Raw genomic sequence first — 16,910 nt, 5'->3', positions numbered from 1 at the left:
CATTAGGAAGAGACTCCTGCTATCCCGGCACTGGTCATTCACATGGGAATGACTAAAACTGCAAACCTCAGTTTCTGTCTATGAGTTTAGACAGCATACCAGCAATGTGTCCTCGCTATGTATATTCATTATCCCCTTGGACACGGAATGCCTGCAGTTCAGTTTAGACTGCAGGCGTTCCAGGAAAATGACTAGGGGACTAGGAGGTAAAATGTCGGAAAGAGAATGTCACTCTCATTCCCGATCCAAGCTTTTTACACAGCATGTGTCCAGGAAAATGAGAATAATTCCCTGGGACAAAGCGGCTATGTAAAAAACATAAGAATAACACACCTACACCACTTCCCTCTATCTTCTATAACCAAGTCTCCATGGATCCCATGTACCTTGGATCTTTTAGAACAGCCCATCATGAAAGACCTTGATGAATGATTTACAAAATCCATGGATACAACATCCAGTGCCTATCATTAAACATCTATGTCATCCAAGAAAGTCTCTGCTTTTCCAGTTGTGAAGGGATCCTATGCCCAAGAATCTTTTTCAATAAAGGAGGTGCGTGGGAAAGAGGTGTTGAGGCCAAGGGTGGGTCAGCTCCCATCTTAATGAAAGATGGAGCAGTTTCCAAGGGTCAACAAATAGAAACTTTATTTGGGAAATTTCCATGCAGTTTAGTCCAATCACTTTCAAATTACTCCGTTACATTGAATGTATGAATATTATCCAATCTTGATTTCTTTACGAAGCCATTTTCCCCAACAAATTCTTCGCTCTTCTATTTGGTCAAGAGGCCAAATCGAGGGACCCACACGGCTGTGGGCAACTTGCAGTCAGGGGACTGCATGGACTGCGGGAGACTGGTTCATGAGAATGAGGTATCGGAACTGGATTCAGGGGGTGCTGAGGGCAAGAAGGGCTCCTGAAGAGCCTTGGGCACTGAAGGCTTCCTGATCACGTCAGAAGTTTGGATCTGGAGCTCGGGTTGCCAATGGGGTCTGTGTTGCTGCAGAAGCTGCGGGAGCACTGGAGACAAATCCAGACACTCGGTGACTGAAGGGTCTCTCATTTGCTTCTCTTTTACTGTAAGGGGGGTCAGGCAACACTAATGGTGACTCTGTCTGCTTTTAATGCAGGCAGACGGCAATTTTGTGTAATAATAAATGTTCTGTACTATTACATGACCATAAAGGAATCTTAAAGAGTTTGGCCACTCAAGACTTCTTTCCCCTCTCCATTTCTTCAATTAATTAAGTTCTCTCTCTGCAGCTTACCTTTTGTAGAATGTTATTGCTCTAGCTCTGCCTTTACAATCTGTCTCACTTCCTGATTTGATGACTGTTGCAGGAAATTAAATTTCATTGTGTAGGAAGGGTTTGATGTTGTTATAACGAATAGAATACAATTACAGTATTGAAAATTTAATAATTTAATTTTAATAATTTAATTCCCAGAACTAAAAATTTTTTTTGGCATTGTGGGTTACTTACCCAAGGAACCCCTGTGACAGTTAGCGCTGCCCCTTCTGCAGTCCCTATCTCTTTACGTTTAATGAAAACTTTCATTTCAAACACTTGGCCATCAATTACCCAAATTTAAAATAAAGCATTTGAGTGGAGTCCATTCAAATGTGAATTCCAGATGCTAAATTGTGTAGTTTACAGTCAAATGGTAATATTTCTGGGTGCAACCCTTAATTAGTTGCGAAGTTTAAGGGGAACATTTGGGGGGGGGACTTCTTCACACAGAGAGTGGTGGGAGTGTGGATCAAGCGGCCAGCTGAAGTGGTAAATAGGAGCTCAATTTTAACATTTAAGAAAAATTTGGACAGGTACATGGAAGGGAATAGGTATGGAATGGGTGCAGGTCAGAGGGACTACGCAGAATAATAGTTCGGCACAAACGAGATGTGCCAAAGGGCCTATTTTTCTGTGTGATGATGTTATATTAAACAGTATATTCAGCAGATGCTCATACATACTGCTCTATTGAATACAGTACACTAGCTACTTTTTAACCAGTCATCTGTAATTGATCATAGCCACCAGAGTTTTGACATAATATCTCCATTTGCAAATCCAATGAACCTGTCGACATTAAAAAGTTAAAGTTACATACTCCCATGATATTGCACATTCATTATTAAAATGTGTGGCCAGTGAAACCACAGGTAGCTATTGTGCATGCAGCCACATGTTGTACAGTACCATAAAAAGCTGATGCCCATTTTGAGACACCAAGACAATTCAGGGTGCTTGCAACTTCCACAATGTATTGGCTCAAACCAGGGGGAAATGCCATTCATCTTAAGGTCATGCAGTTCCATTTAACCAGGTGAGGCAGAATAGAAACACATGTCAACAACAAAGAAAATAACTAGAACCTGCAAAGTTAACGGAATGGTAAGAGAAAATGTTCCCATGGTTCCAAAGTGAACAATCAGCTCACCACCAACATTCAAAGGTGGAAAACTCTGTGCAAGACTTTATGTTTTACATCGGATTGTGTGTGAATGGCCTCATACACAAACATGCAATTTAGATGCTGAGTTGCTGTGATACTTTTCATGGACATCACACCACACAGCTCAGCCGGCGAAACATGTTCCAATGCTCAATGGGCCTTCAATAAATAGCCACAAGCCTGAATGTTTTCACAGTCAGGCCTTGTTAAAATACATTTTCCACCCTTGAACATTATTCATATAAAAGTTACAGATTATGTGACCTCCTACTGTTTTGTTAAATTAAGCAAAAGCATTAGTAAGCTTTAATTATGCCTATTGACAGACTTTGGCTGCAACGAGTTTTTTTTTTTAAATCATATTTTTTTGGGATTGTGGGGTTATTTACCTGTGCGACCCCTGTCACAGTTAGTGCTACCCCCTCTGCGGTCTCTACATCCTCACACTTGGGCTGAAGCGTCATAATCTCAAGGGAAATCCTGTGAAAAACGTAAAACACTCGCAAATTCCAAGTCACATGACAGGCCTCGAGCCTCACTTCCCTTTTTTTCCCCAATCCTTTTTATCTTTGAAATCCAACCAAGGGTGCTGTATGGAGCTCAAAATCAACCCAAGCTGAAAATAGCTAATAAAGTAAAACCATTAGATTGGTTCCAAGAAGTCTTCGCACTGTAGGTAGTTTCAATGGGTTATAACTCCTGACAAAGTTGCTTAAAGCAACCATGTTATTCAGTGAACTATTGCACATGCCTTTCACAAAGAACAAGCCATTATATTGATCAACATGGATTATTATTCAAGATAATTCTTAACACCCAGTCAATCCCCACAACTCAGCGCAGAGGGCTGCAACTTTTCTCTAGAAAGGAATCGTGAGTGGCGTCACAGCAGATGTATTGCACAACTGTCAGACCTTGTGAATTCTGATGAAGTGTGAGAATTGCAATCTGTAATTAAGTTTGTTCAGAAGGGGTGTTAGGCATTCTTGGCTTTCAGATGTGGGAGTGGCAATGCACTCAACGCACACCCATTGTTCAATGTTTTTTAATCAATACGAATCCATCTCATCCATCCCACCTCTTCCTTGCCCACTGCCTCTTCATTGGCTTTAATCCGCCTCCTTTTTGCGATACCTAGAGTGCTACAGGCCATGCCACTTGGATAAAGCAGTGAAGGTGTTGCAGTTGAGCTCAACATTCAGTTGCTGCTTGGGGGGAGAGGGAGGGAAGGAGGGTAGAAAGGAAATGGGACAGGGAGGGGTGAGAAAACAAGGCAAGAAAATCAGAGCATGGTTAAGAACAAGTTACCTGTGCAACCCCTGTAACATATACAGGGACCCCCTCAATGGTTTCTATATCCTCACACTGACAGACGACAGTCATGATCTCCAGAGGTAGTCTAGGCAGGAGGAGTTGACGGGAGGTGTGGGGGGTGGGGGAAGGAGGTGGGACAGCACACATACAGTCAGGGTAATTATCAGAACAAAGAAAGAGAAATCCAACTCCCAGAGACAGTAAGAAAATCAATTCATATTTTTTCCAATGGGTGTTCAAAGTGATTTAACCCTTTTAAGAATTGTAATAGCACTTTTGCATCCAAATATTTAACATTGCTTTTTCTAGAAAGCAGAATTTACTTTCTCCTGCCATTAAATCTATGGAAGGTCCCATGTACAAGTCAAATATTGCAGTAACATGAATTAAGTAAACCTGATTCCGCTAACACTCTTATTTGGTCAATTCCAAGTACAGTATCCAATATCAGTAATACACAACCGTGCATAAATATTTCACAGTTGCAAAGTGCTTCAATTCCCAGAAGGTTAGTGCCTTTGAAATGAAGTGCAGTTTGGACGGTGTTCAAAAGTTGGAGGTGCATCTGCTTTCCTGGAAACATCCTGGCTGAAGACAAGAAAACTCTGTTATACTCAGAACATCCGCTCTGTCTCAATGACACTGGAAAATCCCAGCGTGGTTCCGGGGAATCCTGTAAACAGCGTGCAGATAAAACGTCGGCTCCCTTTTGAGGAACGAGGCTGAGAATTAACGAACAGTGATTCAGTGCCAAACAAGAATGGTGTGGAAACAAACAATGGAAAATCCCAGCCGTGGTTCCTGGGAATCCTGTAAACAGCGTACAGATAAACCAAAACGTCGGCTCCCTTTTGAGGAACGAGGCTGAGAATTAACGAACAGTGATTCAGTGCCAAACAAGAATGGTGTGGAAACAAACACTGGAAAACACAGCTGAGATGCCTGTGTACTCACCACCTACCCTGCCAAGTTTTTCCATACAGTTCCATCCTTAGCTTTTTTTAAAAAAAAAACTGAAGATTTTTTTTTTAATTCATTCACATGACATGAATGTCACTGGCATTTATTAATTCTCCCTGAACTGAGGCAAGCAAAGTCATCTATAATCGGTAACTCTGGAGGGCAGATTACCTCCCTGGGAAGCAAGTGAACCCTTTGGACAAAACACAAATGCTGGAGGAACTCAGCAGGTCAGGCAGAATCCATGGAGAAAATGGACAGTTAATGTTTTTAGATTGAAGCCCTGTTTCAGGCTGGACTTTAAATTTTAAAATTTAGGCATACTGCGTGGGAACAGGTCCTTTCAGCCCACGAGCCGTGCTACCTAAATATACCCAAATGGCTTACAACCCCAGTACGTTTTAAGTGTTGGAGGAAATCCGAGCCCATGAGGAAAACTCATGCAGACCTGGTGAGAGCAAACCAATTCCTTACAGACAGCGCTGGATTCAAACCCTGGTCCCAGTTGCTGCCGCTATAACAGTGGTGTACAAATTGTTAACCGTGCTGACTTCATGGACAGTAGTTTTATTGTAGCCATTATAAAGATTAGTTTGTTTGTTTCTAAACTTTTGGAAGTTTATTTCTCCAGAGTCCATGGTAAGATGAGTTCATATCCCTGGATCAAATGATGCAGAAACTCCATGTTAGGCCATTAACATAAGCACAACTCTGTTCTACCCACTCCCAGGGAAAGCCAGCAGTTAGTGTCACCCCTGTCTGCCTTTGAAGGTGTTGGTTGTGGTCCCTGCCCCAGTGAGAGTGGTCATTGAGTGGACCTGATAGCAGCAGATATTGACCGCTGAAATATTTCTTGTGTGACGACGGCAGCAAAACTGTTACTGCAAGCTAGGGATGCCTGCAGGCAAGGACTATACCCTGCCACTCAGGGCAGCACAGTTAGATCAACACTATTACAGCACCAGCGACCTGGGCTTGAATCCCACACTGTCTGTAAGGACTTTGTACGTTCTCCCATGCCTGCGTGGGCTTCCTCCAGGTGCTCTGGTTTCCTCCCACCCTCCAAAGCATGGAGGTTAATTGGTGTATATGAGCAGCAGGGGCTTGTGGGCCAGAAGGGCCTGTTACTGAACAGAATCTCGCACAGAATAGGAGGTTGTGCTGCATTTGAAGGAACTGAGCAAATCATTGTTGCACTGAAGCACGAGAACAAGGGTTACAATTTATTCAGAAACCACATGAACGACAGAAGTTGCATAGGTTCCTATTTTCTAGTTTGAGATGAGCCTCCATCTTGATTATGCAAGTTATTAAACTGCAAAGTATTTTCTCTGTTCCTTATAACTTATCAATCTACATTTATTGTTCCAGAAGCATACATGATCAATACTTCTCAGAACTGAATGACTAATAAGCCATGGCTGGCTTATTAGAAACACTTCAATTAGAAACAATTGTGCAGAAAACAGAAAATCTTTGAATTGTCACATTGGGAACTTTTGATTTCAGTCTGTCAAAAAAAAGTTGTATCTCCTTCAATTTCATGAGATGGGCTCATTGCATATATTTTTAAAATATTTTATTGATGATTTTCCAAACTTAGTTACCAGTGTCAATGTTAACAGTATCAGCATTAAGTACAATTTACAATTATCTATTTTATGGTTTTCTCCAGAGTTCAGGTTCTTTTCATCTCCCCCCCGCCCCCTTCCCTGACACTCACTTTTAACATTTTAACTAACCAGTTACACACAACATTCAAGACACTCACACAAAGGACTAAGGACTAAGACTTATTAGGGGTTTATGGGTTTGTCATGACACGTTGGTCAGTACTAGGCTGTTTTCTTCTCTTGACTTTGCCTGGTTGGGATGGGATGGAACGCGCCCCCATCGATTGAGGGATAGACGGGGAAGGTAGGGCAGCAGGCGCAATGGTCCACACCATTATCGTGCACTGCACATTTCTGATGTTTTTTCAATCATGAAACAATTTATTAGCCAGGTGATGAGGAGAGCTGTGACAGAATAAAATGAGGCTTCTACTTTAACTTCAATGAGAAAAAAAGAAAAAAAAACACTCTTCAGTCTCTAGATGGAGATGTCAAGGGGATTCTGATAAAGTATCTCAGTGTAGTAGTTAACACGACAAAAACCTTTCAAAATTCACAAACCTAGAAAGTGCAAGAGTATTTGGTGGAATGCAATGCTGGATTAGAAAATATAAATCATAAAACAAAGTGATTTCATGTTAGATTTCAGGGATTCATTTAATTTCCATGAGGCTGGTTATAGATGAGCTGGAAAAGTTATAAGGAAGTGAGTATTTTTTTTTTTTACAAAGAGAGTAGTGTCCCTTCTTAACTGATCTCGTGGCTTTGAGTAACCCCAGCAGAAGTGCCGAGAAGACATGAAGGCTCCTTCTCTGTGATTCAGCCCAGCAAAGACAGTCTTCCTTCCTCACCCATCTCAGTTGTGGTGAAACAGAGAACTGTTGCACATCTCTGAAGGGAAAATAATGAACGAACGAACGAAGCCCCAACAATAACAGTTTAAAAAGTGCCAAATTTGAACACTCCAATTCATCCCATCAAAATGAAAACTGACAGAAGGAATGAAACACAAAAGTCTGCAGATGCTGTGATTGTAGTAAAAACACACGAGATGTTGGAGGATCGCCGGGTTCCTCCAGCATTTCTGTGTTTAAACTGACAGGAGGAGACCATTTCAGCATCCATTTGAAGTACAAGCTATTGTAAAGCTGAACAATCTCAGATTATTTCTAGCTTTCATAGGACACCACATTATTCAGAGAAGAATAAAAAACAGAAAGTGAAGGTTGATCATGTGAAAAGAGGTGCTGGTGGGACGACAGCTTAAACAGGGGTATTTGGGTGGGGAAAATATATGGCAGCATTGTCCACACCCAGTAAACAGTTGTTTCTTTAATATATAAAATGAAGTATTTAAATATAAGAATCAATACAAAAATACTGCAGGCAAGTTTTAGGAGAAAATGTCCAACAGATTAAGAGGGGAAAATCAAACTGTAGAAGTAGTAATGGGGACAAAGGAATGGGAGATGAACAACCATGCCAGATATTCAAGTTTCAGGTTGTATAAACGAATGTAGTCACTGTTACTATGGAGAAGGTTCAAGGGAAGGTTTGAAGGGAAATAAATCACCTGGGCCAGATGGTCAACACCACAGTGAATCTGTGAAATTCACTGTGACAGATGGCTGCGGACCGCAAGTCATTGGATATATTTAAAGTAAAGGTTGATAGGTTCTTGATTAGCAATGGTGCCAAGGGTAATGGGGAGAAGGCAGAAGAATGGGGTTGAATGGGTACAATTAATCAGACAGGATATGAAGCAGATTCGATGGACTAAATGGCTTATTTCTGCCCCTACTCCTTATGGATGTAAATTTCTCTCATTGTATTAGAGACTGGTGGGCCACAAGTTCTGAAGCTGAATCCCTGCTACTGGTCTTGACGCATGTTCTAGCAGCCTTTTTTATGATTAGGACGGGGGGAGGGGGGCCTCAATTTTAAACTTTGGTACATTCTACCTATTTATTGTCCACAATTTTTTTTGCTGTTCTTGAGGCTGCCGGTTGCTTGAATTCCAGATGATGGGAATTTTACTCTCAGTGCAAAATCTCTTCAAATGGCTCAAATAATTGAGGACTTCAATGAAATTAACACGTTAAGGCAGGACACCGGGTAATCAGTCCCATGACTTTCATGAAAACCATACTTTTAGAGACCTGGCTCTAATCCCACTCTTGCTGGAACAGCCCCAGCAGTGATTCCAAACTTGGAACAACTGGTCCTGAAAAATGTTGCATGACCTCTCCCCAACTCGGATCAGAAGAAGGCGAATCCTGATATCATCATTTTCACATTTTACTATCATGGTCAATGTTAGGAGTGGCTTGCCAGGATATCAGTGGCCTTGTATCCAAGAGTAGCAGGCCCTATTCCAGAAGCCGATAGAGAGCAGTATAGCCTGCAGAGTCCAGATTGCAACACAAAAGCAGGTAATTTCAAGGGCTGGATCCAGGAAGATCCCATGAAGAGGATTAAAGATAAATACATTTTATTTTTGCCACGTCAATGGTATTCCTGCTGCAAACACAAGAAAACAGGTGTCTCTCCTCAATCTGGTCAGAGAGGTGGAAAGAGACCAGATTGTATAATTTATCCTCACTGTCTGCTCTGAAACTGCATTAAAATGAACGTGTTCCCAAGGATAATTTATTTTTCAAACATTACCAATTCCTTCAACAGAAAAATTCTTTAAGGAACGAAAGAGAATAATAAGGAAATTCTTGTGGAAAGGGGGGAAACCGAGGATAGCGTTAGATAAATTAACAGAGAGGTACAACCAAGGTGGTTTGCAGGTACCAAACTTTAAAAATGATTATAGAGCAGCACAATTAAGGTATTTATCAGATTTTTACCAGAGGAGGGAAAGACCAGACTGGACTAAGATAGAACTAGATAAAATAGGGGAGAAGGTACCGGAACACATACTTTATAAGTGGGATGAAAAGCTGGTACAATATAAAAACTCACCAGTACTGCATCATTTACTCAATATATGGAAGAAGATTCACTTAGAAAGGAAAAAAATGAAATTACTATTGATGCAAAATCCGCAAATTCCTTTTACAATAGATAAACTTTCCTTTAGAGAATGGGAGAGAAAAGGAATTGAAAAAATAGAAATTTGTTTTTTTGGAAATAATTTATTAACATTTGAACAGTTGAAGTACAAATATGGAATAACTCGGTACAATGTTTGCATATCATCAACTGAAAGCTTATTTAAAGGATAAATTGGGAAACAGACTGAGATTACCGCAGCGTCAACTGATTTTGCAGTGACGGTTATTCCCCCTCCACCAGCCCTCTCCAGAAAACACTTTTTTTAAAACACATATAACAAAGCTCTCTCCTTTTTTTTCCCCTTACTCCCTTCCTTCCCTTCTCTTTTCCCTCTTTAGTTCTTTACATACACATTGTTTTTACATATTTATATATACTTTATCGCCGTTCTTCATTCTTGTTACATCTCTTCATCTCTTCTCCTGTCCTGGAAACGTTCTGTGAATTCTTGCACTTTATCTGGATCCAAGACCAGTCTGTTTTGTTCCCCGGGTATAAATATTTTAAGCACGGCTGGATGTCTTAATATGAATTTGTAACCTTTTTTCCCCATATAGTTGATTTCAGTGTATTAAATTCCTTCCTCCTCCTCAAGAGTTCAAAACTTATGTCTGGGTAAAAAAAATATTTTTTGTCCCTTTTATTCCAATGGTTTATTATCTTCTCTAATTGTATTCCTTGCCCGTTCCAGTATATTTTCTCTTGTCATGTATCTCAAAAATTTTACTAAGATGGATCTTGGTTTTTGATGTACCTGTGGTTTCAGAGCTAATGCTCTGTGTGCCCTTTCTATTTCCATTCCTTCCTGCATTTCTGTCATTCCCAGGACATGTCTGTGCCTTCTTTACCCTCTTCAGGCCCACTATTTTTATGTTGTTTCACCTACTATAATTTTCCAACATATCAATTTTCTGAGATACCAACTCTTGTGTCTCTAATTTTTTGGTCACTTTCTTCCAATTTTTCTCTGAAGTCATTCACTTCCATTTCTACAGCCGTTTCCCGCTCTTCCACATTCTCTACTCTTTTCCCTATTTCTGTCATTACCAGTTCTAATTTTGCTTTTTATCTTCTGTTCTTTTCATTTTCCTTTTAATTGCATTAAACTCTAGCGATAACCATTCTTTTAATGATCTAATTTGTTCTTCAAAAAAGGCTTTATCTATATTCTGTCCATCAGTTTTACCTTCTATTTCTCTGTGAAGATCTTGGTCTTCTTCCTCTTCTTCTGTGCCTGTATCTGTGTTTGAGTCTTCTCTTTGTGTCTGTGTCTCTTCTGTTTTTCCTGATGTGCTGCTTATACCACTTTGTTGGGCCTCTTCTTGCTGGGCCTTGTTGCTGGCCCTCCCCTCTTGGGCTGCTCGTCTGTTGTGCTTCCTGACATTGGTCTTCTTGTCAATCTTCCCTCCGTCTGTCTTCCACGTCTGTTTCATCGCTCCCTCTTCTGCTGTCTTCCTTATCCTCCAGCTGAGAGCCCTGGTGTTGGGCATCCCTCAGCTGCTCGCTCTTTGATAGCCCACTCCTCTGCTGAGCACCCCTCTGCTGGTGTCCTCTTTCTCCTTTGATTGCCCACTGTTGTTTGGCTCCAAGAGCCATTTTTGTAGTGCACTGGCTGGTGGGTCGCAACTCTGTATGGCAGGCACTGACCTTGAGGGCCAGGCGCTCCTTGTCACCAGTATCCTGTTCCTTCCTGCAGGTAAGACCTTATTCTTTCTTCTGCGGCGACTTTTTTTTTTTACTTTTTTTCCAGTTGTTCTTACTTTCTCCTTCTTGGAAGCCATCTTCTTGCTCTTCTCTGCATCTTTATCTTTTATTTCTTGTACTCCATTTTTGTTCTGCTTTGCTTTTTCCTAACTTTTTTCCCATTTTCCAGAAGAGGGCTGGTTTTCCCAACTGGCCACTACTCCATCACGTGACTCCTCCCCCGACCTGAGCCCTTCTCCAAGGAAAAGGGCTCAGGTCCGAAATGTTAGCAATATATCTTTCACACCACCAATTACATGTGAGCTAACTCTCGAATCACATGGTGTGAAATGACATAACAAGCCAGGCCAAGCCAATTTCAATTGGGCTCTGATACATGATGGGGGCATGAATCAGAGCCTGGCTGAGTTAACTCAATAAATGTCTTCTGGCAATGCAAATGATTTATTCGACTTATCGGATACTATTAATGACAGGCTTGCGTCAGTCTGGCAGTTATATTTTCAATCGCGGCCAGCCATGTTCTGACACCCCCCCCCCCACCCCACTATCTGAGCCCCATTGCCTGACAGCCCCCCCCGTTCCCTTCCCACTCGTCTCTCATGCTCTCTTCCATTTCCCCTTCCTCTTACCATCTCTCCCCTATCAGCCCCACACCGATCCCACCGTCCTGCACCATCCCAACAGCCCCATCGCCCACTGCACAGTTCTTTATAAAAACCTGGAATATTTTTAGTTGTATTGCGATTCCTGCTGCCAGCATAATACAAGCCACAAGAGTGCCCAGAAGCAAAATGTATGCAATGAATGCATAGATTAATCTAGTGCCTGTAGAATTCTTGGAATTGGGGCATAACAAATAAGGTGCGCTGCTGCACAGACATGACACCAGGCTGCTGAGGGAACCCATGCTTAAAATGGAGCCCATATTCCCCGCTATCCAAGCATGAACTGAGCTCCCCTCCGTGGTTTAAGTCCCCTGAAAGCAGCCACCACTCATCTTCGAATAACCCAGGGGAGCGCTATAAGGGTTTCCCCTCCAGGATCTTCTCCTACCACAGGGCTGCACTGGGTGTGAAGGGCATCGAACAGGCACCTCCCAGCAGAGGAAAGCATGGATCACCCCCTGCCTGCTTCACTCAAATAGCTGCGCTTCTTGGCCACACTCCCCGCTCTGGGCAAGGTACACCCGCTCCTTTTGACCCTTTCAGGCTGAACTGAACAAATGTGGAACGATATGGAATTCATTTCAAAACAAAATAGACCATTCTCTTAGAATGGACCACCCTGTGGCAAAGTTGGCTAACTCTGAAAGATTGTTTCTTCCCCTTGAAAAATTATAAGTGAGCAAGTTAAGCACTGTTATCCACCTGGCCAAAAAAAGCATTACGGGTTCTAACTCAGCACAGTTCCCAGCAGAATTATGCGCATTTGAAAAAAATTACGGAAGGTTGAATTACACCAAATCGGTAGCTGATACAAAGGCTAATAACGTTATGGCAAAATGTTAGCAAAAGTAACATGAATGTTCTCACTGGAGAGGGAATAAAAAGGGTGTTTATCATTTTATACCAGGGAGGGATATTTTCACTTGCAGCTGATTTGCTGTGTACGAAAAAAATTATTATTGGCCATGAATCAGTTGGCGGGGCTGTCGGAATGCGCTGGCTGTGCTTTGACAGCTGTGAAGTGTAACTGTGCAGTCAGCTGGACTGTCAGCGATGTACGTAATAAATACATCACTGCTGGAGGTGGGGACACCCCCGCTAAAAATCCCAAGCAGAAGAATTACCTGCAAATAATGGTGCAGCGTGAAAGGCTCCCGGGTTCAGCTTGCCCTGCAATTTTTCCTGTTTCCTAGGAGGGTTGCAGTGTGAACGTGGCTTTCATCTTCTATAGATGCTGAATAGACCAGCTGAGTTCCACCAGCATTTCAACGTTTTCACTAAAATCACAACATCTGCAGCCTATTGTGTTTCTCTTAGAGGAAGGGAAGAATCCAGTTTGCATTTGCATTTACTACACTGGAGATTTAGAAAATATGAGAAAAGTGACAGAATTAAACTCCAGCATAATTGCCTTACTTCAGAGTGTGGGTTGTGTGCATTACAACGTAATATTAAACTGGCCTGGTTAACAAGAAAATCTGTGTTTGCTGGGATGGAGTGTACCACACAAAAGTGCTGGAGAAACTCAGGAGGAATGACTCTTGAAGGAGGACTCAGGCCAAAATGTTGATTAATTCACTGAAGATTAATTCATTGTTTTTATGAATTATTTCCTTGTAATTTAATGTATACTAGTGTAGTTATCCTGCAGCAAGTAAAATGTCTTTGCATTTGTACACTGTATCCATGCACATGTCAATAAATTCATTGACACAGAACACTGCAGCCAGGCCTTCCAGCCCTCGATACTGTGCTGACCCATATATTCCATATATTCCTTTAAAAAAGTACTGAACCCTTCCTACTTGTAACCCTTTATTTTGCCTGCCTACTTCTAAATGCCCCCAAATGTTTCAGCCTCCATCCCTGGTAAGGCATTCCAGGCCCCCACAACTCTATGTATAAACAAACCTTACCCGTGACGTCTCCCTTAAACCTCCCTCCCTTCACATTGTCAGATGTCCTCTGGTGTTTGCTATTCCTGCTCTGGGAAAAAAGGTCATGGCTGCCCAATCTATCTACACCTCTCAGAATCTTCTAGACCTCTATTAAGTCTCCTCTCATCCTTCAACACTCCAAAGAGAAAAGTCCCAGCTCCGCTAACCTTGCCTCATAAGACTTGTGCTCAATTTCAGAATTCCACCAACACTGGTAAAATATGTCTTTTTTAAAAAAATCAAGAATAGCCCAATTTTTTTTAAAAATTGAAATCGCATCTAAACTGAAATAAAAAGGAGAGGTGGGAGCTTATTAAGTCATTCACCCCTCTTTATAACTGAATAATCATGTAGATGTCCCCATAATTGTTCTCAGATATTGTTCTCCAAACACGAGAGCAATTTTGGCATTTACATTTGTGGAAACAAGGAGGTTGGTTCTCTATTCTTGTTAGCGTCAAAATGGGATCAAAAGTTGCCTTCTCTACTAACTTCATTCTTCTTTTAAATCTTTCTAACTATATATTCTTATGACTAGAGCCAACATGATTTTAATTTTGCCTTGGAGCTACTGATTATCCAGTGGATTAAATGCAAATCCAAATAAAAATATGACAGGAAACCAAAAGTTAGAGGCTCTGTAGGGTCAGGCAGGATCAGTAGGATCAGAACTAGAAACAAGGACATAGCCTAGGTTCGGGAGAAGTGGAATTTAAAAAAAATGAAGGGTTCTGCCCTAAAGCATCAACCAGCCTTAACACACAGAGTTCTCCAGCAGGTTGTTTTAGGAATCAGAATAAAAGGTGGTGGTATTAAATGGCAAGTGGGATGATAGTTTGATGCCACACTGTGTGGTGATGTTGGGCAGAAAAGAAGACTAGGATGATGCAGAGTTGTCTGACCTACAGATACAGGACATTCATTATCACTTCTCCAATCCAAATCACCTGCACAGACAGAGAATAGTTACATGCTTTTTTGCACATCAACTTCTAGTAGAACTTTAATCCAAGGGCTCAACGCTCATTATTTTAATTTGGCACTGGGAGGACTGCAAGAGATGTAAAAAAAAAGGGTCATCTCCATTTGACAGTGGAGGTATGGAAACTATCTCCTCTGGATGAATGAAAACTCAATTACATGATGTCGTCCACAGGAATGGCAAAATATAAAATTGTGGAAAGCTCCAACAGATGAACTGCAAAGTCTTAAGAAATTGAAGTGGGGGCCATTCAATCTCTGGTGCCTTCTCTGGCATTGAATAAATTGTTGTTTGCCAGAATTGTTTGTTCAATTTCTCTTCTTCACCCCACCCATCTCCCTCAAGAGATTGGAAAAAAGAGACAAGTGAGTGCAATAACCAAGAGACCCCTGAAGAGATAACAGCTGCAATCAAGCATCTTCCATTCACAAAAAGGCATTCATATTCAGAATTTTCTCACATCATTTCAGTTCCATTTGGTCTGAGATTTAGTTAGTCCAGATAAAATGATCTGATTAGCTTTATATCAAGAGAGCTTATTTGAGAGGTATCAACAGGTTACAAAATTAGCTGCATTGTCCTTTGATTACTTAGACTTGCAGGAAGAGAAAGGGGGAATCAGAGGTCCTACCTCTGCTTTTACCAGCTTAAGATGACCACAGAGTTGAGATCAAACATCATTCCATCAAAGTTAATAATGCAAGAACACCAGGCAAAAAAAAAAAGGAGCACACCATCCTATTTTTGGGAAATATACTCTGGGACTGAAGCAAATGTCTTCAGCCATCAAAGGAAAAAAAAAAGGACGAGATAAAATGGAGCTTCTCCAATATAAATCCTTGCGTTCCTTCATTGCTTGCCCTTAAGATCGAGCTCTAAAGAGAGACCACCATGATTGAAGGAGCGTCAAGTAAATCCAATGAGTTTTCTTTGTGGCTGTCCATCGTTTTTACAACTCCATGAAGATTCCTGTACATCAGTTTCAATGCCTCAAGAAGAACTGTCAAAATCGGGGTCTATCATAGATAGCAGGCAAACTTGTCCATAGGAGACAATCTGGTGTTGGTTTCTGTGGATTAACTGACAGATCTTGTCCAAGACCATTTTATCAAACAAACACCGCTACCCTAATACATCTTCATCAGCAAAAACTTGGAATGTTACCAAAAAGACAATGTGTCGCTCTCAAAAAAAGTTAGTTGCTTTGCCATTTACAGAAAGTTAAACTTCTGAGAAATTAAAAGAGCATTTTAGAACATTATTATTCAGTCCTTCATGAAGTGACATCCAAGTGAAATCAAAGGCACCATCTCAATGCAGGGTGGATAAAGCCTCTGAGCATGTGGATGGTTCCCTGATTTAAGACATTATGAGCATTTGAGCTGATATACAATCATGAGCACCGTCCAACAACAGAAACCTGTAAGTCGTAAGTGCATTTGGTAAACATGGAATTAATAAAACAAAAAAAAAAACACTCTCTTGGGCAGAAAAAACACTCTCTTGGGCAGTTTGAAAGGAAATGAGGCACAGATTTCATTTCCACCATTGTGGAATTTGAAGCAGTTTTGGAACACACATCACCCGAGCAGCATGATATTATCACAGCTATAACTGAGACACTTACAATTTAGGTTCTAGCAGATGGCCAAATACAATATGCTCTTTGCATTTGAAAAATTCTTGAGACACTTAATGAGCAAAATCAGGAAATTTTCTGCTCTGGAGGCAGTGTAAAAATGTCGAGACAGAATTTATGCAAATTCCATCCTGTAATTTTTCCACTGGGACCCCTACACTGTTTTACAGAGTTGTTTCAGTGTAAAATGGCCACAGCTGTAAGAAACAGGCCTAATGAATACAACTTTCTTCCTTCGAAAAACTCCGCAACACAGGAAGACTTTGTAAAAGTGCCCCTGTGTAAACGATCACATCGGGACACACCAGATGTAAGTATGCTAATTTTTTTCAGAATAATTCCAAAGTTTGTGTGTAAAAATGCCAAAAGATGCCTTAATCTTCTCTACTACGGAAATAGCTTTAGATGATTTCTGCAATGAATAAGAGTAGGAACAGAACAATCTTAAATACAGATGCACTGCTCCTCCTGGTTAAGGATGGAAGCATTTTATTTTCAGATTGTTGAATGGGTTAGGTCTGTAAATTTCAAAGTAGGTTTGTTAATTCTCTGTACCCAGGTGCAGTCAGC

General features: G+C 41.1%; 1 protein-coding gene across 4 annotated transcripts in view; it reads right to left on the bottom strand.

Annotated features, from left to right (window-relative positions):
• LOC138749810 (flotillin-2-like) overlaps positions 1-16,910 on the bottom strand; it is a 79,603-nt gene that overhangs the window by 30,935 nt on the left and 31,758 nt on the right. The window contains exons 1-2 of one of the 4 annotated variants that reach the window (XM_069911695.1): positions 3,769-3,850; positions 2,850-2,940 (exon numbers count right to left, since the gene is read on the bottom strand). The exons of 2 other annotated variants lie outside the window; for them this stretch is intronic. In XM_069911695.1, the coding sequence (XP_069767796.1) occupies positions 2,850-2,940; positions 3,769-3,788 (111 nt within the window). In that variant the 5' untranslated portion in view covers positions 3,789-3,850. Of the gene's footprint in view, positions 1-2,849; positions 2,941-3,768; positions 3,851-16,910 lie in introns of those variants that run through there. One more of the 4 variants, XM_069911694.1, reaches the window with a different exon arrangement.

This window comes from Narcine bancroftii, chromosome 14 (genome assembly GCF_036971445.1).
Source record: "Narcine bancroftii isolate sNarBan1 chromosome 14, sNarBan1.hap1, whole genome shotgun sequence".
NCBI classification, from domain to species: domain Eukaryota; kingdom Metazoa; phylum Chordata; class Chondrichthyes; order Torpediniformes; family Narcinidae; genus Narcine; species Narcine bancroftii.
Note: the sequence above shows the minus strand (reverse complement) of the source record. Positions and strands in the feature narration are given on the sequence as shown.